General features: G+C 28.4%; 4 protein-coding genes and 1 long non-coding RNA gene across 27 annotated transcripts in view; 3 read left to right on the top strand and 2 right to left on the bottom strand.

The window, feature by feature from the left end:
* Window positions 1-585: 585 nt before the first annotated feature.
* LOC108002172 (ras-related protein Rab-2) lies at window positions 586-2,808 on the bottom strand. Its single transcript, XM_017063691.3, has 4 exons — window positions 2,512-2,808; window positions 1,745-1,884; window positions 1,235-1,591; window positions 586-1,137 (listed from the first exon to the last, which is right to left on the bottom strand). Exons 1-4 carry the CDS (start codon window positions 2,555-2,557, stop codon window positions 1,036-1,038), a joined length of 645 nt encoding a protein of 214 aa, XP_016919180.1. The 5' UTR covers window positions 2,558-2,808; the 3' UTR covers window positions 586-1,035.
* On the top strand, window positions 1,880-2,636 carry LOC133667483 (uncharacterized). Its single transcript, XR_009833044.1, has 2 exons — window positions 1,880-2,239; window positions 2,377-2,636. It is a non-coding gene; the product is annotated as an uncharacterized LOC133667483 (long non-coding RNA).
* A 579-nt stretch (window positions 2,809-3,387) lies between the features above and the next one.
* LOC108002143 (tyrosine-protein kinase Abl) lies at window positions 3,388-14,667 on the top strand. Of its 8 annotated transcripts, none has more exons than XM_062086370.1 (16): window positions 3,388-3,789; window positions 4,536-4,689; window positions 4,826-4,935; window positions 5,091-5,389; window positions 5,463-5,604; window positions 5,694-5,824; window positions 5,930-6,192; window positions 6,983-7,154; window positions 7,231-7,486; window positions 7,557-7,679; window positions 7,855-7,990; window positions 8,236-8,363; window positions 8,772-8,983; window positions 9,091-10,145; window positions 10,239-10,736; window positions 10,908-14,667. In XM_062086370.1, the coding sequence occupies exons 1-16, from the start codon at window positions 3,663-3,665 to the stop codon at window positions 11,416-11,418; spliced, it is 4,317 nt and encodes a 1,438-aa protein (XP_061942354.1). In that variant the 5' UTR covers window positions 3,388-3,662; the 3' UTR covers window positions 11,419-14,667. The 8 variants fall into 8 exon arrangements, with proteins under 8 accessions (XP_061942354.1, XP_061942367.1, XP_061942360.1 ...); XM_062086383.1 differs by having other exon boundaries at window positions 8,820-8,983; XM_062086376.1 differs by having other exon boundaries at window positions 8,236-8,342.
* On the bottom strand, window positions 13,899-17,399 carry LOC107992645 (NTF2-related export protein). Of its 5 annotated transcripts, XM_062086426.1 has the most exons (6): window positions 16,070-16,265; window positions 15,922-15,969; window positions 15,247-15,333; window positions 15,023-15,167; window positions 14,847-14,892; window positions 14,689-14,787 (listed from the first exon to the last, which is right to left on the bottom strand). In XM_062086426.1, exons 1-6 carry the CDS (start codon window positions 16,097-16,099, stop codon window positions 14,775-14,777), a joined length of 369 nt encoding a protein of 122 aa, XP_061942410.1. In that variant the 5' UTR covers window positions 16,100-16,265; the 3' UTR covers window positions 14,689-14,774. The 5 variants fall into 5 exon arrangements, with proteins under 5 accessions (XP_016904148.1, XP_016904147.1, XP_016904150.1 ...); XM_028664240.2 differs by having other exon boundaries at window positions 14,689-14,892; XM_017048659.3 differs by lacking the exons at window positions 15,922-15,969; window positions 16,070-16,265 and adding an exon at window positions 17,335-17,399 and having other exon boundaries at window positions 13,899-14,892.
* LOC108001991 (PHD finger protein rhinoceros) overlaps window positions 16,747-26,842 on the top strand; it is a 17,182-nt gene continuing 7,086 nt past the window's right edge. For 5 of the 12 annotated variants that reach the window (XR_009833011.1, XR_009833008.1, XR_009833010.1 and 2 more), the window contains exons 1-10: window positions 16,747-16,924; window positions 18,534-18,583; window positions 18,660-19,174; window positions 19,617-19,773; window positions 20,090-20,242; window positions 20,320-20,607; window positions 20,698-20,871; window positions 21,109-21,281; window positions 21,359-21,482; window positions 21,896-26,842. The exon at window positions 21,896-26,842 is cut by the window's right edge. Coding sequence is in view for 8 of the 12 variants with exons in the window: in XM_062086304.1 (XP_061942288.1) it covers window positions 18,717-19,174; window positions 19,617-19,773; window positions 20,090-20,242; window positions 20,320-20,607; window positions 20,698-20,871; window positions 21,109-21,281; window positions 21,359-21,482; window positions 21,896-26,842 (6,474 nt within the window). In the remaining 4 variants the exon portion in view is untranslated. Of the gene's footprint in view, window positions 17,482-17,509; window positions 17,837-18,533; window positions 18,584-18,649; window positions 19,175-19,616; window positions 19,774-20,089; window positions 20,243-20,319; window positions 20,608-20,697; window positions 20,872-21,108; window positions 21,282-21,358; window positions 21,483-21,895 lie in introns of those variants that run through there. The other 7 variants (XM_062086354.1, XM_062086330.1, XM_062086315.1 and 4 more) reach the window with 7 other exon arrangements.

The following is a 26,842-nucleotide window of genomic DNA, read 5'->3' on the forward strand; positions in this document are numbered from 1 at the left end:
AAAATGTAATTGTATTTACTTAAATATACAAATTATAAAACAGCCTAATTTACATATAATTAAAATATTGTTTCCAAAATATACCAAAAATAACAATACCAATTACATAATTGATTAAGTAATAAGATATTTAGTTAAATAGGCCTCAAAAAATTGATTTATATGTTTTTATATATTCGTCATTTCATACATTGATACATACATATACATGGTGTCACTTTAGGTAGTCAAGTGTAAATCATATCTTTGACAAATCACTTTGATTTATATATATATATATATTTATATATATATATATATAAATATATATATATATATATATATATATATATATATATATATATAATAAATATATATATATATTAAATGTAATTCATTATTAAATTAAATCAGATCAGTGCACAATACATACAATATACAATGTGAACAAATACAAAATATTAAATAGAAGTGCCTATCCTTTCCCGCTTGATCAATATCCAATTTGTAATCAATTTGTTCCTCGAATTTTTAACATATTATAACTAAAATTATAAAACTTTAAATATATAGATAATATAGATAAATAAAAATTTAATATAGAAATGTATTGATAAAATATTATTTATTTCTTTCTAGCACATTAAAAGTAAAATTATCTGTATATGCTAAAAGCTTCAACTATTTTATGAATGCAACTAAAAATCTAACATTACTATATTGCTATACAAATGAATTAAGTATACAAAGCATATGACAAACATTATTTAAAACTAATAAATTTACATTAGCCAGAATCTGTAAATTAAAACTTTATTAGGTTTCATGATTTAAGCAATATATATAACATTTTCCCTTATAATATTCCTATTTAATACGTATGTATATGTTTTTTTTTAAATAATAAATACATCAATAGAGTCACTTGTTACCTCATGATGCGACACACGCAAAAAATATACAAAGTAATTGGTTGAGAATAAAATGAGGAGCAGGAGTAAAAAGATTAATTTAAATTGGAGAAGGATGAAGCGGTGGACAGGCAACCCCCAGCCCCTAGCAGCACCCACCACCTTGCGTATTTCCTTGACCACCAGTACCTGCTAATCCACTAGGACTTGTTGGTGAATGTTGTGGTCCAATCTTGATACCATTTGCCTAAATTTGTATTATACATTTTAAATTTGTTTAATAATAATAAGTAAAAATATAATATAATAATGATTTAGTTTTTAATTGCAATTGTGATTTTTACCTCATTATTTATGTCAAATACACCTTCCTGAATTTTTTCATAAATCACTTTTGCTGTATTAATAAATGCATCTTCTACATTAATTGCTGTTTTGGCACTAGTTTCCATAAAAACAAGTCCATGTTCTCTTGCAAAAGCTTCACCTTCTTCTCTTCGTACTTCTCTTCTATTATCCAGATCACTTTTATTACCAATTAACATAATTACCATATTAGAATTCGAATGTTGTCTTGCATCTTCTAACCAAGTAGTCAAATGATTAAATGTTTCTCTACGTGTAATATCATATACTAATAAAGCTCCTGCTGCTCCTCGATAATATGATCGTGTAATAGAACGAAATGCTTCTTGACCTGCCTATAGATTGAATTTACTTAAATTAGTAATTACAATTTCTTATAAAAATTATAAAAATTAAAAAAACTTATTATCATATTAATTTATAAAAACTTAATATTATATAGATTTATTTATATTTTTTACAATTTATTTAAAAAAATAAATAATTACAGTATCCCAGATTTGAAGTTTGATTGGTTTTCCATCAATTGTAATCATACGAGCACCAAATTCAACACCTATTGTTAAGTCATGAACAGGCTGGAATCTTTTATCGGTAAATTGTAGAAGTAGACAAGATTTTCCAACTCCTATTTAAAAAAAATAATTTTTATAATAAATAATTAATATAAATTGATCATGTTTTTATAAAATTATAAATAACAATAAATGTAAATAATATATATATGCTATAAATTGTTTAAATATAAATATATAATTAAATTATATGTTAAATATATTTATTTATAGCTCATGATTTACTTCACATTAAAACAAAGGACATATTATATTTTTCAAAGACATATTATATTTATAAAATTTACAATATAAAAGTAAACAAGTCAATAACAACGTCATACAAATATTTAAAACAAATTCAATTATAACATCTAATCTCACTTTTTAATAATATTGCGTTTATTCTACAAGAGATCGGTTCTTAAGGTAAATAAAGAAATAAAACATTTTTTAAGTTGACAAAATTATTATACAAAAATAATTGTGTGTATAAATGATATATTGAATCATACATTTAGTTCGTATTAAATGTTAATGTAAAGCATATACATTGTAATCTATAGGAATGCTACAAAGATTTACGAATCACAAATATTATCATCCAAAGAAACGAAAACAATGGGTTCTGTCACGGTCGACGTAGTGTAGAATGTAAAAATCATTTAACATTTGCTTCTGTAGAAACATTAGATAATTACCTGTATCTCCAATGATAATGTACTTGAAAAGGTATGCGTACGACATTTTTTGAAATCACGTAGCAAACAAAGATATCTACACAAAATGCGGATATATTAGAAAACAGAACTTCACTTTTTTGACTGTCTTATCTCTTCTGCTTCAGCATGACGTCACTGAATCGCTTCGGCAATTCTCGGGATTTTCCGTATTATTCGTAATAACTTCGGGTTTCCGATATCGCGCTACCGTCGCTTCAGTCATTGACGTATTTTATAAGCATTGGCTGTGTTCCAAAACCATGGCACTTTTTAACTTAATACTATATACGTATAGATTAAATTATATATATGATTATAATATTATAAAATATAATTATTAATCGAATATAAAATAATATTTATGTTACAGTAATTAATATTTATGTTACTCTATTATAAATATTTTTTACATATTGTTTTAATGTATTTCATATTTTATATTTTTAGTTATATTAACAAATATTATTAAATATTATAAATAATTTCCTTTTATTATTATTTTTATGGATAAAAAAATAATATAGAATATAATAAATTCATAATAAATTAAAAATAATTTTACCAAGATAAATGTAGTAAATATATAAAAAAATAATGTATATTGATAATAAAAAGTAATTAAATTTTTTTAATTTAATATTATTAATATTAATAAGTATGCAATTGTATTAAAACGTTAATTATTTCTTTCAATAAATACAAGTATTTGTAAGCAAATAAAATAAGAAGGGAAACAAATAATAAAGAACAGACTTCGTATGATGTTATCGGTCAACAAAGCTGTTGACCAATGAAATTTTTGTTCAAGAAATTGATTGTCCAATGAGGATACAGAAATGACTCTAGTGGTAAGTAAAAGTAGTAAACAGTACGGTGCGAATCGAGCTATCGTCGACGTCGAAGCTGTCAAACATGGCGAGAGTGTCGATCTTGAATGCTGGTCAAAAATGTGAATAGAAGGTTCGCGTTACAGTGAGATTCGTGAATCTCGTGTATTCTCGTCGTCGGCAGAAGCCGGCGAGAGATGCGATCGGGAGTTAGACTGTCAAACCGAAAGTGAATGTGCCGAGTGAACGGCCCCGGCAGTTTTGCGGCCGGGATTAATCTAAGGGCATGCCAATTCGGAAACTATGGGTGCTCAACAGACTAAGGAAAGAATTGTTCCTGTCGGCTCTGCTGCGCGACAAACACGCAAACAGCCAAGAAACCTCAAAGAGTCCCGTCTTGTTGGCTCTAATATATTTACGGAGCATAGCGGTAATTCCTTCTCTTATTTTTCTACTCTTTCATTTTTTATCTTCTATTTCTTTCTTACTTCCGTCCCTTTTTCCACGTCTCTCCCTCATACTTTCTTCCCCTCTTTCCGCTAGTTTCTCTCTACGTTATGCATTTACTTGCTTTATTGCAGATTAAGAATAAAAAAGAATATAAAATAAAATAAAATTATAAATGATATGCAAAAATTATTAAAAATAATTATTTAATTATATAATTAGTATATATTTATGTTTATAAATTATATTTTTTTTTATTAAATTGATGATTGATTATTAATAATTAGTTTTTTATTATAATATGTTAAAAATGAATTTGTTATGTTATTTAATATCAATCTAATTAAATTCTTAATTTATTAATAAAGTAGAATCTATTTATATTATAAATTTTTTTTATGTATAAATTTATATTTTAAAATATAATAATAATACTTCTTTATTATATAAATTATTTTTATGTAATATTTTCATAATTTAATATTTAAAATATTAATATATTGTTATTAACTTAATATGTTTAATATATATATCTGTATAATAATAAAAAAAATAAATAATTCAAAAGATAATATTTTTTTAAAACATATTTATGTTTTTAAAAAATATTTATATGTAAAAAAAAATATTAATTAAATTTGTATAATGTTTTCTTAAAATAAAAAAAAATAAAATGAAAAATATTAAATTGATATTACATTTTATTAAATTTTATATAACGTTGTGCAGAAGCTCTTTTACAAAGCAGACCGCTACCTCACATTCCGGCATTACCAGATGGTGATCCTCCAAATGGATCCGGTATTCAACCAATTTCACAACAAATGAATATTCAACAACATACTGGAGTTTCTTCTGCTGGGCTCTTGGAGGCTGCAAATAGGTTAAATTTTATTTTTTATAACATAAAATATAAAAAATAAAAACTCTAAAAAATATATAAATTTTATATTTTTTATATAAATATATATATACATATATATATATAATCTAAAATATAATATTTAAATATATTATAGATGGACTAGTAAAGAAAATCTATTAGCACAAGAAGAAGATGATCCCCAATTATTTGTTGCTCTATATGATTTCCAAGCAGGCGGAGAGAATCAACTAAGTCTTAAAAAAGGTAATTATTTTGTATACATATATTTATAAATACATATTTATAAATTATATATATATATATTTATAAATACAATACATTTATAATTACATTTTATATCTTTTAAAAAAAATTATATCATATCATATTATATCATATTATAAATTATTTAAATTCAGGAGAACAAGTTCGTATTTTAAGTTATAATAAGAGTGGAGAATGGTGCGAAGCTCATTCAAGTACTGGTCAAGTAGGATGGGTTCCTTCAAATTATGTCACACCAGTAAATTCACTTGAGAAACATTCTTGGTATCATGGAAGGATATGTAGGAATGCTGCTGAATATTTATTAAGTTCTGGTATAAATGGTAGCTTTTTAGTTCGTGAATCAGAAAGCAGTCCAGGTCAACGCAGTATTTCTCTACGATATGAGGGTAGAGTATACCACTACAGAATTAATGAAGATAGTGAAGGAAAGGTATGACATTTTATATATTAATATATAAATAATAATAAAATATAAATAATATTATAAAATATTAATATTTTAGATGTTTGTTACAACTGAAAGTAAATTTAACACTCTGGCAGAATTAGTACATCATCATTCAATGCTTGCTGATGGTTTAATTACACAATTACTTTATCCTGCACCAAAGCACAATAAGCCTACTGTTTTTCCTCTTAGTCCAGGTATATACAAAATAATAATAATTAAAATAATAAAAATAAATTAAAATAATAAATACTATTTTTAAAATGAATTAAAATTATTTTTTTAGAACCTGATGAATGGGAAATTAATAGAACAGATATTGTTATGAGACATAAATTAGGTGGTGGACAATATGGAGATGTTTATGAAGCTGTATGGAAGAGATACAATATGACTGTAGCAGTAAAAACATTAAAAGTTAGTTTTTTAATATATTGATTATTAATTATTGGTATTAATTAATTAGTATTATTATTTTTTCTATATTTTTTTATATTATTTTAATTTATTTTTATTTTATAGGAGGACACAATGGCTCTAAAAGATTTTCTGGAGGAAGCAGCAATTATGAAGGAAATGAAGCATAGAAATTTAGTTCAGTTATTAGGTGTATGTACTCGAGAACCACCTTTTTACATTATTACAGAATTCATGAGCAAAGGAAATCTATTAGACTACTTACGAAATGAGAGCAAACATCAAATCAATGCTGTTGTTTTGATGCATATGGCTACACAAATCGCCAGTGGAATGAGTTATTTGGAAAGCAGAAATTTCATTCATAGGTATTCCTTAATAATTGAATAAAAATGCATGTTTTTGTATAATGTATTTATATCAATGTTTTTAAAAAATTTTTTTGTAAGAAAACAAAATTTTTATTGATATTTCTTTATTCTAATTTTTAAAATTTTTTTGTTTTAATTTCTAAAATGTTATTTTATTTATTATTTTTAATTATTTTCATAAGTGATTTAATCTTAATTTATATAAAAAATATATTTTGATTCTTTTATAATCTAATTCTACATATCCATAATTCTACATGAAGTGAATTTATCATATATTTATCTTCATTAAAAAATAATTATGTATTCATTTCAGAGTTTTGAGCAAATTTAAAATTTATGGGGAAAAGAAAGGGAAAGAGGGTATTTAAATTTTTGTGTATAAAATACATATTAAAAAGATATAACAAATAAAGTACATAAGAGTAATGTTCACTTTTTTACATAATAATTATCATAAACTACTAATCTTTTTTATTTCACAAACTATAACTACTTATTCAAAAATAGTATAGTTTCGTGAACAGTAAAGAATTAGTTCTAAGATAGTTTGTATTATGGCTAAAAGTAACCATTACATTTGTTACATTACAATGTATTTTTTTTTGTAAATAATTTTTAGAGAAGAAAAATTTTTGAAAAAGTAATGACAGATTACAGTAATCATTATGCTACACATATTCTGCATGAAAAAATACATTCAGTTAGTTAAGAGAAATGTTTTAAATTTCATCGTCCTCTCCTCTTAAGAAACGAGCTCGCGTTAACATCGCGACTTTCGAAACAGAGATTTAGCGGCTCGAAACTGCCTAGTGGGTGAAAATCATCTGGTAAAGGTCGCGGACTTCGGCTTGGCTCGGTTGATGAGAGATGATACGTACACGGCTCATGCTGGAGCGAAATTCCCTATAAAATGGACTGCTCCAGAAGGATTAGCATATAATAAATTTTCTACAAAGGTAAAACAATTTTTTTATAATCCATAATATAATATTATGTAATTAATCATATTATATTTGTAATTTAAATTTATAGTCTGATGTATGGGCATTTGGAATTTTACTTTGGGAAATAGCAACATATGGAATGTCCCCTTATCCTGGTGTCGATTTGACAGATGTGTATCATATGTTGGAAAAAGGTTACAGAATGGAATGTCCTCCTGGGTGTCCACCAAAAGTATATGAATTGATGCGCCAATGTTGGCAATGGTCTGCTGCTGATAGGCCAACTTTTAAAGAAATTCATCATTCTCTCGAAAATATGTTTCAAGAATCTAGTATTACGGAAGGTAAAATAATTTGTATGTAAATGTAAAAGATAAGGATAAGGAATTTATACGTGTATTTAAATTATTGTAGAAGTTGAAAAGCAGTTACAAGGAGGAGGAGAAATTCCCTTACTTTCATATAAAAAATCTCAAACTGGTAGTACTGGTAATATTCATGGACTTGTTTTAGTTTCTGAGCCATTACCTCCCTCAGGTATTCATAAAAAACTCTTAAAATATTGTTTTATTGTAATTTAATTATGTAAATAAATTTATATATTTTAATAAATAATAATAAATATGTGATTAAAACAAATTTTATTTTATTTTAGAATGAATGGATTTTTTTCATAAAGGCCTATTTTTGATATTTCATTTATTTGTTGTAGATACTACCAGTTCAGTAACGAAACTGAGTACATTCACAGGTGGTTTATCAAGCAAGAACAATAGTAGTATCGTACAAATGAGACGTTCTACAAATAAAAAAGGAAAACAAGCTCCAGCTCCTCCAAAACGAACGAGGTATGGCATTTTTTGTTTCCGGTGTGACGAAACCTCGATTATTATAACTATTATAATTTTTTTAGATCTGGTTACAGTAATAAGTAAATAATTAAATATATTATATATGTACATATGGGATATATTTTATCTGCCATATTATTCACATTAATCTGCTTCTATTAAATTTCTTTCATAATCGAGATTTCGAACACCGACGAATATTGATTATATGGTGATACGATAATATAACAATTGGGTAACAGCTTGCTGTCGTCGTGCAGTTCGTTCCGCGATTCTGCCTATCAAGAGCAAGATACTCAAAATACTGAAACAAACACCATGACTCTCGACGATGCCACGGATCTAAATGGTATTGATAAGATTCTCGAAGGTATTTTCATTCTACTTTAATCGAGCGTACTGATACGTGCACGTACTGCTTCAGTTTCCTACCGTAAGCTCTGTATCCAGCTTTTTATGCTCACTTCTTTCTGCATTTATGTCCTTTTTTAAATATATAATTAAAAAATTAAAATTCTATAATAAATTTAAAGATTAAAAAAGAAATTTATTCATTTTTATATTACATCTTTATTAATTTATTTTTATTATTTCAATGAATATATTCAAGATAAAATATTAATATAAAGAAAGTATATAAAAGAAAATATATTTTTAATTTTCAAAACAGTTTATATTTCATTATTTGAGCTTATGGAACTTGTTCGCTCTTAGCGAAAGGACTCTAAGCAGAAAGAAAATATGTACCGGTACGGTTTGTTGTTAAATGGGAACTCAGGTATTGCGCGAGATCTCGCGACGATGGCTCAAGGAACGATTGCTACAGGAGGCTGTGAAATCGAGGAGGATGGAGAGGGTTCTCAGGGTACGGCGGAACCAAATTTTATCTCTCAACCTTCAACATCTCCGGAACCTATACCTGGCTTGACCTGTTCTCAAAAACAAATTAAACCGAGACCTTATCCATCAAAAGAACCACTACCGCAAAAAGTAATTTTCTAAAAAGATTAAAATAAATGTTTCGAAAATTTTATTTATGTTTATATGTTTATATATTTTATTATGTTTCGAAACTTATATTTAAATCTAATTTTTAGTTAGTACAAGTGGGTGCATTAGAAGTACAGAACGTGAAAAGAGCCATTAATCGTTATGGAACATTACCAAAAGGTGCTAGAATTGGCGCATATTTAGAATCTTTGCGTCAAAGTGGTATGCCATCAAATCAAGAATCTACAACAGCTTCATCCATAACATCTGGTACAATGGAACAACATGAAACTATCGATAGTTCTCAACATAGATCTCTTTCCCCTCGTCAAAATAATTTACGAAGTCAACCTCAAATGACTCGTAGTAATTCTTCAAGCGGTGTTGTTAATACTTATCAGCCTCCAAATTCTCCTCGTGGTCGAGTAGTAACTGTAAGAAAGAATAATCAATCTGATGGCGTTGGTTTAAGAACTTTTCGGGTTTCGAGTAATTCTAATTTTCGTACTGCAAGTCCCTCGAGATCTGTTCAACCATCATTAGCTGATTTGGAATTTCCTCCTCCACCTGCAGATTTGCCTCCTCCACCAGATGAAATTTTTTCCAGTCAAGAACAAACTGAACTTCCACCTCCTATTTCTTGCAGTGAAATTTCTCAAATAAGAAATTCTCCTTTATCTATAAGAAAAGCAAAGAGTACAGATTGGCGTGCGAAAGAGGATGAAAATGAACAAGAAGACAGAAATGATGTTAGTAATGCAGAGCCCTCTGTAAAAGAAGCCTGTTCGAGGTTTGGAGTTAATTTAAGACGCAGAGAAACTCAAGATAGCTCATGTAGAACTATCGATAATAAAAGGACAGGTTTTAAATCCAGAATAGATACCATTGAACCTGCTGCACCACCAGAAGAAGCACCTCCTCCTCCTCCGCCGCCTCCACCCCCAGTTTCAAATTCACCTCCTGATAGTTTTGAACGTAAACCTGGAATGAAGGAAATGTTAGAACTAAAATTGATAAATGAAATAAAGCAGAGTGCAGAAACAAAACATGGTACAACTACGAAAAAAACTGTAACAAGTAGTACTCCATCTGCTCTTTTGGATCCTGCTTCACAATTACTTTCAGAACTTTGTGCTAGTTTTAATATGGATACAGGACAAAGGTAAATTTTAATATTTATATATCATATTACGTTTTTTTATTTATTTTTTAATTATTTTTAAGATATATTTCATTTTTTTTTTACTTGTGCTAGACATGCTCAAAATGAGTATGCTGTATCAACTTTAAAAACTAATGAAACAAATCAAGATCAACAGCATCATCCTTACAAAGATTCATCCATATCTTCTTCAACAACTGAATCTATACTTTCTGGTGGAAATGTCGGTTTTAAATTGAAAAGAGTAGACAAACGAAATAATCCACAAAAAGAAGAGACATCTGATGGACAAATAATTGATTTCAAAGCCAGACTTCGAAAAGTTGAGAATGCAGAAAAAGAAAGATCCTTAGAAGAGAAAAGTACTATTACTGAACAATCTTCAGAATCAGAAGAGCAACAAGATGATAAACGTAGAAGTACTGGTAGTATTAGTAGTTTAAAAAAACTTTGGGAAAATAAAGAATCTTGTGATAGTCAACCTCACAGTCCAAAACTTAGTGTTAGGGGAAATAGTGGTAAACAAGAAACCCTTGACCAAACAGAAGATTCTCCTGAAGATCATAGTGGAGCTTCAACTCGTAGTCAGAGGTACATAAAATTAATACTCATTCTTTTTTTATTTATATTATATATAATATTTATATTGTTAAATGATAACTTAAATTGTTAAATTAATTAATATTATAATTTTTAAATTAAATAGTTTTAAATATTGATTATTTAAAACTACTATATATTAAATATTAACAATATTTGTAGCTCTGGTAGTAAAAGTGATACTAGACTATGGCCACCAACTGAACCAGAAAAACCAGTGGTTCCTGCAAAACCACTAAAACCATTATCTTCTTCGACTAAACATTTTGGTTCTTCAATATATGCAACACCGAATTGTACGAAATCTCAACATGCAGAAGATGATTTAAGTAAACAGAATACAGATTCAAGAACCGCAAAACAGATTGTATTGGAGCTTTCAACATTAATTGAAAACAGCGTATTAAATTTGAAAAGTAGCTCAACGATAGTAATGACTAGCTGGTTGCAGCTTTCAGACAAGGTAGGGTTGTTACACGGAATGTGCGCTAATCTTGCAGATAGTGGTATTGCTCCACATGCGCGGTTTCAATTTCGCGAGCTTCTTGCAAGGTTAGAGCTTCAGGCACGACAGCTTCGTGCAGCTGGCACTCGAAATGTTACGGAGAATACAAGACTTCTCACTGATCTTCAAAATACGATAAAAGATGTTGTCAATACCGTGCAAAGATAAATTAGAGAAATTAACATCGTTTTCTCTGTCTCCACCCTTGTTCTCATCCTCATTTGAATCTGACACAATTTATAATTTCATATCTGTTACTCAGTATGTTTAAAACTTTACAAATTTTTTTCGAATTCTCAAATTTTATTCTTTTGAATTTTTCTGTTGAATTAAGCAATTTTATAATCTTTATCTAATTTAAATTGGTAATGAAGTTTTTATAAATTTTGATTATAATGATTTTCCTGATAATGACTTACAATTTTGTTCCTGGAGAAATACTCGAAGCCAAGAATATTTAAGAAGAAGGCCTCAAGTCGAACACGGCCTTAGTTAAATACTGTTTAATGGGAAAGTAATAAAAAAAATCTAAAATTTAAATATTGAATGAAAAAAAAAGTATATTTCAATTTTCATCAAAACATCTTTTAATATAGACTGCGATTAGCTATTTTCGTTCAGATTTTAAAATATTATTATAATAAAAGTATTATTTTTTTGATATTAAGAAAAAAAGACCATATAGTATATAAATATAATTCATTTATATTTTTTATGTATTGAGTTTCGCAAAAAAAAAAGAAAAAAAAGAAAAAAAAATATTGTCAAAAGCAAAATGAGTCTAAAAATATAATTAAGCAAGGATCAAATATATTCTGGTTCCTTAAATTTTTTTAATAATAATTTTATAATGATAAAAAAAGGACGAGTAATCGCAGTTTATTAAAATAACAAGATATATATTTACTTTATAAATGATAGACATAGAAAAAAATACTTTTTGTATACTGAGCATTTGATTCTTTTTTGTAAATTAATTATGATTACTTTAACGTCGATCCAATATGTATTCTGTATAAGTGAAGTTCTAAGTAAATCATACTCGTCCGCTATACGATAAATGTGGTGATTATAGTTGTCGAGTAAAATGTCTCGGTGTTCTTTCATCGAACTTTTTTGCGCCGTGCTTCGTAATATCGTATGCAAAGTTTTAGGCTAGATTATACATCGTAAGTGCGAAAACTTTTAAATGAGTAAGCCATTTTAATGCGTGAGAGAATGTAACAACTTTTGTATTTGTATAGAATAAGTCGAATAACAGATATGCTTAATAATACAGTAAAACTTTGATTAAAGAAATTAATCAGAAGTCCTTTTAAACTGATGAACTTTATGATTAATCAATTTTCATTCATTTTTTTTATTTAATAATATTTTTTAATTTCGTTTTTAATCCATTTAATATATTATTTTAATCATCACATTTTTTAAAATATTTGATATTTGTATATATATTTATTTGAGATAATTAAAGTTAAACAAATATATATATATATATATATATATATTTTGTTTTGTTTTAATTATCACGAATTTATTTTAAATAAAAACAATTGTTCAAAGCATATTTTATTATAATATGTATTTTAAATATTAAAGTTACAAATTTAATATTTGATAATTTAAAATAATAATTATATTAATATTGAATAATCGAAAGTTCGATTAGTATTATATCAATAATCAAAAATAAGATTTGTATATGAAATAATAATATATATCAAGGTTTTACTGTATGTATTTGTGTAAATCAGCGGGTGTAATTAATCAAAGTTCTAAATTTTTTGTTGTTTGCATATTATGTAGATGTTCTTCCACAGAGTGCTAGTAGAAAACAAAGACTCCGGATATTTTTTAAAAAATTTAAAAAAAAGTAATTATATTAAAAAGTAAATTAATTTCATAAATTTAAATTTAATTTTAAATTAATTCCATTTACTTTAAATAGAAATTACTAATATTAATAATATTAAATTAATAATATCGTAAAGGAGAGATATATAGATATTCAATCTTTAAATGAAAAAATTAATACTTGTTTTATTTTATTTATTGTTTTTCTATAATCCATATAATTCATATAATTATATTCTAATTAATTAATTATGAATCATTAAATCATTAAATTAAATATACAGATCAGGTTCAAATTGCATTTACTATTGTGGCAGTATTTTTAACTTTTAAATTATATAATTTCATTATTTTTACATTAAAATTAATAGTGTTATTCTAATAGTTCTAAAAGTGTTATTTCTAATTTTTTTTTTTTTTTTTTTGGAAGTCTTCCACTAAAGTTTCCGGAGTCTGAATTTATTTTTTATTTGATTAAAATAAGAAATATGCAACGAGAACAAAAATTTTTCGATTTCGATACCAATCAAGCCGTTTTCTCTTATAACACTGCCTATATATGGCTACTAAAATACATCGATCGACAACTTTTGTTATTCTATGATTCGAAATTTTTATTTTTCGATTTGATCCCAATCATTTCGATTCTTATTTTTTTTCTTTTTCTTTTTCTTGCATCATTTATACCTGTGATACACCGATCGACTTATCTTTTATCTTCAATAAAAACGCGAGAAAGAGAGGGAGAGAGAGGGTGGGAGGGAAAGAAAGACGAGTGATCGTACGAACGAATCTGTTTGAGAAGTTTTAAATGTATAAATTTTTAATTGGAATTTAAATCAATTCTTAGTTTATTAAAACAAAATATAAGATCGAAACATAATAAAATGTTATTTGTAAATACATATTTATTTAAAAAAATTATATAAAAAAATCACACATAACTTAATAATTCAAATTTTATATTTTTAATAATTTTTAATTTTTAAGCTCAAATATATTTTAAAGCAATTTTTAATTTTTATTGTAATCATGTATTATAAGAATCGTTTTGTCTATTACAGAATAAATTTTCATATCATTAATACATTTTAATTATATAATTTTGTTTATTCAATCATTCTAATCATTCTAATCACAAGTTATGTTAATTAATAAGAAATAAAATATAAATAAACAATGTTATGTGTGATTTTTTTTAAATTTGAGTAATTAAAGACAATATTTATAGACCATCTTAAGAAATATTATAAACTATATATTGATAAATTGATTTTGCTTAAAAAATTATATATTTAGAACTTCTTGGAATCTTATTAATCATTGAATATTTAAGTTGATGAGCCGTCAAAAGATATAAAATCGATGTTTTATACAATATGTATCATAGTAATGTTTATGTCTAAGTATTTATATCTATATTTATTTTTAGTTTCTTCTCGTGTAAAGTTATTCCTAAATGATCGACCAACGTACTGATTCACTAATACGAAAATTTTAATATCGCTTTATACATTGATATAAGACCGACGATAGAAATAAAAAGAAATATTGAATCAAAAAGATCTTTAAACATTTTAAACATTTTGTAAACAAATAATTTTATATTATCTTAATTTACATTTTCTAGTGCTTCTTGTACTCGAAAACAATCGCTTACAATTTTCCACTTATCTCCCATTGCTGCAATTAAGAAGCTTTGGTTAAATGATTTTGATGTTTTATCATCATATTTTACTTGCCCTCCAACTTTTACAAGGAATGTCAATTGATCTGCCACTTCAGGACCTAAAATACAATTATATTAAATATATTAATTTATGAATTTTCATAAAAAAATAATAGATACTTTTCTTTTATGAAAGCATACATACTACAAAAACTTAAAATGCTTATATATATATATATAAATATTTACCTGTTATTGGTTGAGCATCTAAAGTAAAAACAGAATGATCTGAAGGTGGCAAATCTGTCCAAAATTTCTGTATATTATCTTTGCCTTCAATACCATTTCCATTCCATATTAAAGTTGCAGTATCCAAATATAATCTTGATATGAGCTAGAATTGATATAATATTTTGTATTTTTATTAATCTATTATATATGTAAAATAATTATTTTATATATTTATTACTTACATATCTACGTTTATCTAAACTTTCATAATAAAGCTTCGTAAATTCTTCGGCTGTTCGGCATGCTTGATCGATTTTTGTTTTCAAATCCTAAAAAATAGAAAATTATTATACCATAAAGATGATTTTTTAATGATGTAAAAAAAATAATTTTTAAAATACCTGTTCCATTTTTAATAAAATATAAATATGGATTTAATTATCGATTAGAATAATTTTTAAGAAAATTTTAATATTTTTTGTGTAATATGAATTTATATATGTAAAACATGTAAATATAACCTCTATAATATGAACAACTTTATTACAATGAAAAGATTGAAAAAAATACTAATTATCATAATAAATTATTTTACAATTTAATTATCAATTTATTTTAAATTAATGTAAAATAATTAAAAAATATGATTTATTTTTTATTTTTCTGAAAATAAAATAATGAAAAACGTCACATTTTTTTCAAAGACCTCTGTTATTATTACTAGAGAAGATGTGTTCGATATTCGCTTAATCGTCAAAAAAGAAATAATTTTCTTAAAATTTATAGAATCTTATATTACTATTGTATGTTAATAATATATTATTGATTCCAAAAAAATATTTTTTGTAGAATATTATATTTTACAAAAATATATCAAAAATAAATAAAATTTTACTTAAACCTTTTACTGCACCTACAGATAATAAAAAGATACTGCTAAATTCTATTTCGATTTTAATAAAGTCCTATAAAAATATAAAAATTGATATTGAAAATTATTATAATAATAAATATAAGAAAAATATATAAAATATTTTTTTATAAAAAAACTATATGTATACATACTTTAGATATAAATGTTAACATGTTAAACATAATTAATTAATTACTATATATCTGAAAAAAAGAAATAATTAAAATATATTATTTTCATAAATTCAAGTATAAGTTTAATCTTCTTTGCATATAATTTAATATAATAGTTATATAACTTAATATTATCAAATAAATATAAGTGAGAACCATCAAAATTGGTTTTTAAGATTTGTATTAATACTAGTTATTTTATGATTGTGCCACCATAAAATAACTTATTAATAAAAATTCTAGATTATATAGTAATTTATTGTGTTAAATATTTTTAGGAATAAATTGTTTAAATGATAACATATACATAAGCATTTAATGTATATTAAATGAAAATAAGATGAAAAATATAAATAAAAATTTTGCTATTATATTAGCTTATTTATGGAAAAAAAGATATAAAATATGAAATACTCTAAGAGAACCAATGCATATAAATGTTATATAAAAAAAAATATTAATTTAGAAGATACTTTTTTTGAATCAAAAGAAAATTTTTTTTTATTAATTCATAATGAATTTTAAAATAAAGTGAAAAAAAATTACTACAAACACATGTAGAGATTCCACAGGTTCTTATTCTGCTCTGTTTCCAGAATTTCTTATGGCCTATGAATAAAAGTGATTGCAAGATTTGGCTGTGTCGCGAGGTCACGTGACTTCGCGCTCAGACAGTTATTTTTTTAGGCATGATGGCGCCAAACAGCAGTATCCACATTAATGTAAATATAATATCGATTCGGTGTACTGCGCGAGGAAGAAAGCCATCAGGTATCCTTACGGAGGCTATTTGAGGGCGTTGAGCGAGCTCGACTGGAGCCCTCGGCCCATGAAGTGAGTAAAACCGAGCTAGTTGCGGCTACGACTCGAATTGCTAATGAGGACATCTTGGTTAGGCTGCCGTGACAGAGGCGTACTCGGACTACTGCCATCTCGGAGTTACCGATCGAAAAATAATTCGATCTTTCACGATCAGACATACCGGCTATTATTTGTCACGTGCATCATCGCGCGCGAAATCACTCTCTCCGTCGATAGATCAATAATAAGGCATTTACTGCCTTCCGACCATTTCTATCTTTTTCTATTTCTTTCGTTCTTACTCTTTCTTGCGCGCGCGTGCGTGTTCATGTTTACGTGTGCGTGTCGAACTTGTGCTCGCGTGTTCATACCAATATCGTGTGCGTATACATTTACGTTCGTGCATACTTATGTTTTCACATTGTGTGTGTATATTTACTTACATTTGTGTGCATGTGTATTAAAATTCATCTGCGTATGCGTTCAGATGTGTATACGTGTGTATCCAGATTCGTGTGCGAGTCGATCCTGTCGCCATCTGTATTGTCAATGTTGTCGGCCAGCAGGAACACCACCAGCCCAATGGACCCGTGAGCATTTTCGACTCTCCGCCCGATCTTCTTCTAGACGTCTATTCTCTTGACCGCGAGTCTCGACTTCCTCGTGTCGAGTCATCGAAAGTCTTACGGCGATTTTTTACGATCGAGCCTCGGTGCCGCTCGAGCGTCGCCGCGGAGTAACTCCGTCGCAATGTTTACATGCCAGCCGCCACGGCGATCAGTTTCTCGAAGATCATTGTGTTTTTCCAACTACTCAAGGCCTTATAACGTTACGGAAAACCGATTTTGTTTGAATTGTAACTCTTTCTGCTGGATTGTCCCATTTATAACCTCTCCGCGGCGGCCATCGAGGATCAACGGCCGCAGACCCCCTGCAATACAATCGGTCTATACCATCAGTCCTTTTGTCCGAGTTTTATACTCTCAAACGTGTTTGCATTGTTATAGTTCTAATATAAAATTCTTAATGTCTTCTAGTTCTTAGAATTGTAAATTTGTGTTATCGAATAGTTCTAATCATGAGTGTTCTTTTTATAAATTTAGTTTGCGAAGGAATACTTTTATGTTTTATACTTATGATCTCTGTGTAATATTAATTTATTTATATATATTTTATATTTTCTTGTGTACAGAAGAACGTATTTTTTATAATTTGATAATGAAAATTGTAATATATATTATACGCTTAAATAATCATATTTCACTTATTTTTTTTTATGTAATTATTATTATGTATTGCTATTTTTTACGTATTATTTCTATTAGATTTGTCTTTTATCAATTATTTATTTGTAAAAACATTTATCAATTTAATATTTGAAACAATGCATAAATTATTGAATTTATATATTTTGTTTTGTTTTTATTTTAATTTGGTATACTCCATTTCTTATATTAAGTATAGAAATTTTATTTTATGAAAATTATTATAAAATCATGAGATTTTACAAATATTTCTTTATAAAAAATAAATGTTACACAGGGAATCATTCACAATATTAAGAAAAAATAGAAAATTATTTAGAAAAGTTTTAAATAAAAATTTTTTTTACTTTTCATTTAATTATTTTTTATTTTTACAGCTTTGAGAGGAACCAGCTTTCTAGATAATAAATACATGGACGACTATGTAGTGAGTAATTAAATTAATATTTTTTTTTCTAATATTATTAATTATTTGTATAATTTATAATAATAGAACATTTTAGGGTACGCGCGGTTTTCCTGCACGTGCCACGTACCGCTAAATCATTTGGTATAATAGAATGGCACAGCGAGGCAAACGGATAAATAGAAACGACAATGATTTGGCGTCTTGCCCAGGCGCAATCAAAAGGCGCAAATGTAGGCTGGGTCCAGCGACGGGTTCGTCGTCGCTGGCAGCTACCATGGGGCCCTCAGAAGAGGAGGAGACGATGGCGTCGTCCAGTCAAGGAGGGGCATCCTGGACCCCCAGACCACTTTGTGACATTAAAATCTCTAGTATATACAATCGTTCTTCTGCTGAGGCACCTGCAGAATTATTTCGTAAGGATTTGATTAGCGCAATGAAATTACCTGATAGCGAGCCACTAAGTCCCAATGAATATTGGGTTATTACTGATCAATGGAAGCAAGAATGGGAGAGAGGTGTTCAAGTACCTGTTAATCCAGACTCCCTACCTGAGCCAATAGTCACTATCACACAAGCAACACCCATAAAGCAACACAGTGAATTCAAATTGTAAGTTTTATATAAATATTATTGTTACATATATATATATATATAAAAATAAATAATTTTTAAACATAAACATTCAAAATTTATATTAAACTTAATAAATAATTATATTAAATATTTTCAGTGTTGTAATACTTTATTGATAATTATATTATAACAATTGTTATATTATAAGCAAATAATGCTAGTATTTTTTTTGTACATTTAAAAATTAATTATACATAATTTAAAATTTCAAAGAAGTAATAACATTTTTAATACTATAAAAATATTTTTAATATATTCCAAAAATAATTTAAAATCAAATCTTTACTATTTATAATCAAAATATTGTTTATATTTAGTAAAAATATAATTTTTTGTATAATAATAAATATTTTCACATAAGATATTATTTCATTTATTTAACTTTTAATAATATTCTTTGATGATAATATTTTTATAGACCTAAAAAATTTGTGAGGATATCTCGTGATGATTATTTCAATCCTGAAGATCATCACTTAAGCACAACACCAGCAAGAGCAGAGAAAGCTTGTGCTTATGATCTTGATGATACTGATATTGCTTGGTTGGATGTGTTAAATGGTGAACGTGCACAGGTATTTTTGAAATTTAATAATTCTTGCAAAAATTCACTAGAAAAATTTTAAACAAATCAAATAAAATATAAAATTTTTTATTATTTATTATTTAATAATAATTTTTTAATTAAATAATATAATCTCTATGATAAATTAAATATATTTTTTTATTTCTTATATTCTTTTTACTTTATATTTTTAAAATATTAAAAATTATTAGATTAGAATAAATTTAAATGATTAAAATTGTATATTATTATATATAATCTATTTTTTTAAAATATAGGAATAAATTTATTAAAAATTTTACAATATTATTATTTTACAATTTTAGACTGGTCAGTTGCCTATTACGGAATCACAATTGGAACGTGTGATAGAAGAATTAGAAGTTCGTTGTTGGGAAAGAATACAGACTATAGTAAAAAATGAAGAAGGTCTTGGTATTGAATATGATGAAAATGTAATTTGCGACGTTTGTAGATCCGTAAGTGATTAATTTTATAAAAACTAATAATATTAAAAAATAATAGTTGATTAATCAAAAAAATATTGTTTTATTAGCCCGATTCTGAAGAAGGAAACGAAATGGTATTTTGTGATTGTTGTAACATATGTGTACATCAAGCATGTTATGGAATTACTTCAATACCAGATGGTTCATGGCTATGTAGAACTTGTTCTTTAAGTCAACGACCAGATTGTGTTCTTTGTCCTAACAAAGGTGGTGCTATGAAGTGTACTCGTAGTGGCCAAAAATGGGCTCATGTTTCTTGTGCTTTATGGATCCCAGAAGTCAGCATTGGCTGTGTTGAAAGAATGGAACCTATTACTAAAATATCCAGTATTCCAGTAAATATAATATATTCATATATAAGTCAATATATTTCATAAAAAGAAAAATTAGAATTTTAAATTCATGGAATAAATTCTTACTTGCAGCAAAGTCGGTGGGCCTTAATATGTGTGCTGTGTCGAGAAAGAGTCGGTGCTTGCATCCAGTGCAGTATAAAGACGTGTAAAACAGCTTATCATGTAACGTGTGCCTTCAAGTATGGCTTAGAAATGAAGGCAATTATTGAAGATGAAATGGCCGACGATGGAGTAAAATTAAGGGTATATATTTAATAAAAAGTTATTTTCAATAATGTAAAAAAATTAAATATTTTTTAACAATATATATATATATATATATATATATAAAATATGGATTTTGTCCACTAAATTACATTTTTATTTTTAATAAATTTTTATGTTTAAATACTGATATTAAAACATTAATTTAAAGAATATTAAATTATAATAAACAATTTTTTTGAAATTTAAGAATAAAAGTGGAAATTTTATTTATAGTCCTACTGCCAAAAACATAGTAGAACAAATACAAAAGATAAAGTTCAAGGCACTGGAAGCAGTATAGGAAGTGGAGGTGACAAGGCAGGATCAGATTCCGAAGATGCGGAATCTAGAAGACGCAAGAGGAAAGACATGACTTCTGAGGAAAAAAATCAAGCACGTGCTGCAAAGTACGTTTTTAATTATTTTAAACTTTTATATTTAAATCGTTTTTTATGATGTAATTGTGCATTAATTTTTTCATTAGATTACAAGAAATTGAAGCAGAATTTGACAAACATGTAAGTTTAAAAGATATTGCTTCGCAACAATTAGATGTGGATCCTGATGGCATTGTCTATATTTATAATTATTGGAAGCTCAAAAGAAGGGTAAGTGATGTTTAAAAACTTGATATATTAATTGAAACTAATAATAATATATATATTACCAATTACATTATAATCTAACATTATAATCTATTTTTCGTTTTTTTTTTAATTGTAATTATAATTTAACTTATATTAAATAATCATTGGTATTAATTGGTAGAATTTTAATTATAGTTTTTTATTTATCCTAAAATTTATTAATTAAAATTTAAAATTATTAATTGAATTAAATATTTAAGTCAAGAATAAGTTTAAAAATAAAAATAAAAAAAATAAAAAAGAACTAAATATAAAATTTTATGTTTGTATCAAATTAATTTTTATTACGATCAAATTAATATTTGTTATGATATATATTAAATTGATTATATTTATATATGTATTTATTTGGCTTCCTTTATTTAATTTAATAGGCTGGTCATAACAAACCATTATTGGCACCTCGTTGTGGAGAACTTTCGGGTAGTGGATCCCGTAATCAAGGACAAGCAGCCGATCTCGAAAAAATGAGGACATTCGTGCAATTACGTCAAGATTTGGAAAGAGTCCGAAATCTATGCTATATGGTTGGCAGGAGAGAAAAACTATGTCGATCTTTCCTTAGATTACGAGAACAGACGTTCCACAAGCAGGCTTTAGTAATGTCAGGTCCACCTTTACCACCGGCAGCAGCTGCTGCTGTAATGGAAGCTAATCATGGACCTTCGATATATGATCGATTATATTCTCATCCTGATTCAGAAGATCACACTCATGATTTTGACACAATTGTTGCTAGAATTGCTGGTATAGATTCTCCAACTAGTGAAGAGAAGAAAACTCAACAACAACAGCAGCAACAACAACAACAACAACAGGACTTCAATGGTGCCTCTAGTAAAAAATTGTACTTCAACGGCTCCGTCCGAAGAAAGAATCTTTATGGCAGTGATTTATCATCTGTCAGTAGTAGTGAAACGGATGCGACAAAAGCAAAAACTGAAAAGTCGAAAAACTTAAAACTTGAAACTGAATCGAGTACAGAAGAGGAGACCAATGTTTCTGCAAAAACCAAATTATCACGAAGAAAGGCAAAAAAAGCTGTTCAATCGGTTGAAAAATTACACTCGACAGTTAGGGAAAATAGTGAAAATGAAAAGCTTGTGAATAGTAGATCACATACTCTCGAGCACATGGAAAAAGAATTAGGAAGTGCATCTGGCAGTGAAAGTGATGAATTGTTAACGTTAAGCGGTGGAGCAACAAAACATTTCGTTGCTTCAGCTATTTATTCAGATACAGATTCTGACTCTCAAGAGCACGCGTCTCATTCTGCAGTGTTAATTACGAAAGCAGCTGTAAAGGAATTTTCTGCGGCAAATTTATCAAAAAATTCGCAGAAAAACTTTAATAAGGATTCCAGACACATCGAATCAACGTATCACAATACAGGATCGAAGAATAAAGAGAATCAAAATAAAACTAGTGTTAAAAAGAAAGAATACATACCTTCTGCATTGATTGTTCCACAAAGACAAGCTGCGAAGAAAGCTTCGGAAATCATGCAACGCACACAACAAGGCAAAAAAGATAATTTAGTGCCTGAAACTATGTCAGAAATAATTAAGTCTCCTGTCGAGGAAATTCCAAAATCTTCCTCCTCAAAGCAATCAAAAGACAAAAGTCCTAATAAAAAACAAAGAGAAAATAAACAATCAAAAGAAATTAAAAATAATGATGTGTATGATTTCGATAAAGAATTTGGAGATGGAACAGAGATTTTGGCATATGTACCACAGAGGCAAGCTGCAAAGAAAGCTGCAGAACACATCAAAAGTGGTATGGGTAGTAAAACTACACAGCAAATCGAACAAGAAACATTCGATGGAAGATCTAAAAAGGAATCTCCAGAGACAGGAAAAAGGAAAGAATTTAGGAAAGATGATTCTTCTAGAAAAGAGGAATTATCTTCGCGAAAAGAAGAAATATCATCTTCATCATCATCGTCATCATCGTCTTCATCTTCTTCTTCGTCTTCATCTTCTTCCTCATCTTCTTCTTCCTCGTCATCTAGAAAAGAAGATCTCTCATCTAGAAAAGAAGAATTGGTTTCGAAGAAGGAAGAATCCTCGAGAAAAGAAGAAATCTCGAAAGAAAGTCGTTCGAGAAGACCTAGGAAATCAAGTACGCGAGAGACAGTGCTTTCAAGTAATAGTGATAGCAGCAGTAGTAGTAGCAATAGTTGTACTAGTTCTACAGAAAGTAGCAGTGATTCTGAAAATCCGGAACATAGGAAATTTTCAGATGAATTGATAGATGGTTCTTCTGCTACTACTTCTTCTGAAAGTGATACTGGTAACAGAACAAAAAGCAAAGCGATTCCTAGTTCAGCGAACCGAAGGCAACAATCCAGCAAAACATCACCGGAACGACAAGAAGCTGAAAGAAAATCAATTTCAGGGCGGAAACTCAAGAAGCTGCCCGAGAAGAAGCTTAAAACTTCCGACGGGCGGCGGGGACCTGAGTTTCAGCCGCCTACTGAGAGAGAGGAACCTCGTAGAACCTGCAAAGAACAGCAACAGCACCAGCACCAGCACCAGACACAACAAGAAGCAAGCGTCAAAAAGCAAGATCAAAGAGATAAGAAACAATCAACAGCAGCAGGAACGGAGGTTGATGAGGATTTGCTCGTTGGGTCTGGAGATCATGATGGGTCAAGAAATATTTTTGGGACCAGACCTACCAAAAAGTCGAGTCAAGTTGGTAAACAACAATCTTTACCAAGAAAAGAAGATAAAAAGATCAAATCCGAAGGCAGGAAGCGAAAACCAAACGAGTCCGTTGCGAAAGATGAAAAGAGTGGGAAAGAAACGGTCAAAAAATCGGAGAAACGGTTAAATGACAAACAATCTATTAAAGTAATAGAAAAGAAAGATGAAGAACAAAGTAAAAAAGATGAACAAAAGATTATCGATCAAGAAAAAATTGAGTGTACAGAGAGCTCTTCAAAGAGCGAAGAGAAAAAAGTAAAGAAGATTGGAAGTAAAGATGCAATAAATATTTTAGAAGAAGAAATGAAACAACGTAGAGCGGAAAGAGATAGCCCGAAAAAGTCATTAAGAGGACTAGACAAATTACTGGAAAAACGTGAACATCACGATAAAATGTCTAAGAGTAAAATTTCAGAAGTAAAGATTGAAAAAGTTATTTGTGATGAAGAAAAAGAAGAAAAGGAATCTATGGAAGAAATTCAACAAATAAAAGAAGTTATAAAGAACGAAGATCGTAAAAATCATATTAACGAAAGCAATAGTACTATTGAGAAACCAAAACCAGAAGAGCGAATAGAAGAAGAAATAATAAAAAAGGATATTACTGAGATATCTCAAATTGAAAAAATTACATCTGGAAAGAAGAAAATCGATCGGAATTTAGGGAAAAATCAGGAAAATGCTATTGAACATCAAAATGTTGAATTACAAAATATCGAATCTCAAACAATTTCTCTTGGAGAAAATATTCAAAAAGAAAATAACGAAGACGATAATGGTAAATCTATTCTGGAAAGAGTCGAAAATTCGGAAAAAGAGCATCAAAAAAGACGAAAATCTGCAAATAGATCAATCTTTTCACCACAACATGGCAAAGATGCAAGTGTTTCAGAATTGTTTGATTTTGATCAAGATATGTTAACAGAAGAAATAGTAAATGAAGATGGATTCGGTATATCTAGAGACGCGGAAGAACGGGGTGTACCGTTAAGTTTTTCATTCAATAATGAATTATGGTTTAAGGAAGATTCAAAAGAGGATAGTGCTAGAGAAACGTTGCATCTTGTAGAGAAACTACGTATGGAACTCTCAAAAAAGTCAAATTCTAGTCAAATTGAATTAGAGGCAGTACCTATAGATGGTGAAGTTAAAAAGGAAGAATCATCTATAGAAAAGACGTACGAGCAACATCAACAACAATCACAGCAACAGTTACCATTACAACTTCAACAACAACAACAAACCACTCAACAACAAGAAAAAGAGACAAAAATTCTCGAGCCTATCACAGAACCAGTTTTGAACGTGAAAAATATTGAAATTTCTGAAGAAGAGATATCTACTAACGAAACCCGTCCCAGCAGTTGTAAGAGTACAATAGAAGAAAAGAGAAAAACTTGTTACTCGAGTGGTAACGATAGATATGCAGCTTATGAAGAGGATCGTGAAACGAACAAAGTAAGCTTGGTAGAACGATCAAAGCTTGATCGAGCAGAGACTGACGAAAGATGGGTTCCACCTAGTATCAATAGTTTTCAACTCAGTGATGTGCAACATCTAAATGCTTTAATGGAAACACAAAATCGTCGATATGGAAACCATCAATTCCCTAATGAATCTATTCCAGAAAACGAATCTATTGCGCGTACTCATTTGAACGCACCGAGTATACAAGAACAATATCTTTTGCAGCAACCACATTCAATTCTTCACAGTCAGCAAGAATCACATGAAAGAACGATACTCGATCAACCGATATCTGAAGAGAATCCTATGGAAATGGTAAATAGACATTTAATAGGATTGCCAGCATCAGAGGATGATCAGGCTGCTGAAATGATGGATAGAGTGCTCGAAAAAGAAGATGACGTTGTCAGACAACAGGAATATGATCAAAACTCTCCGTACAATGATATAAATGGTCGTCCAGATACTAGATGGGCAGAAAGTCAAGTTTTACCGTCTCGTAGATCCACATCTTCTTCGATTACTTCCGCCTCTTCTGCAGAGGATCATTCTATTCCACCATACAAGAACGTGGCTGGTATTCCATTCCCACCATGTTCCATGGAAACAACATATTACGCAGATTCTAGTTACGGTACTGGTCCAGTCAGTCTGTTTCCGCCACAGTCTTGCGCGGCACCGTTACCTTATCCTTCTCCTGGTCCAGCCCTTTTTCCACCAGCATTTGGAGCAGCTTTTCCAGGAGCTCAATCATTATTACCCCACGTGAAGCCATTAGAAGATTCGCTTAATCTACAAGCTTCACCATGTACTGCAGCGTTCACGTCTTCCTCGCACAACATGGCGCTTACAGCAGCTATGGTCTCGCCTACTAAAATAGTTACACCACCTCCACCACCACCTCCACCACCTCCCCAAGTCACTGCTCCACCTACAGAATCCATAGAGAGAACGCAACAACAATTACAAACGCAAGTAGCCGATTCACCCTCTTTGCCAATGAATTTCTTGAACACCGTAGCACCGGAAAATCATACTAATGATACCGTTGTCGAGAGTCTTCAAGAAGCTTTGGCAGATAGTAAAAGTCAACATTCTGGGAAAAAGTCGCCTTCTAAACCTACTAGAACTTCTGCCCGTGTC

The sequence above is a fragment of the Apis cerana genome, linkage group LG1 (assembly GCF_029169275.1).
Source record: "Apis cerana isolate GH-2021 linkage group LG1, AcerK_1.0, whole genome shotgun sequence".
In the NCBI taxonomy this organism is placed as follows: Eukaryota; Metazoa; Arthropoda; class Insecta; order Hymenoptera; family Apidae; genus Apis; species Apis cerana.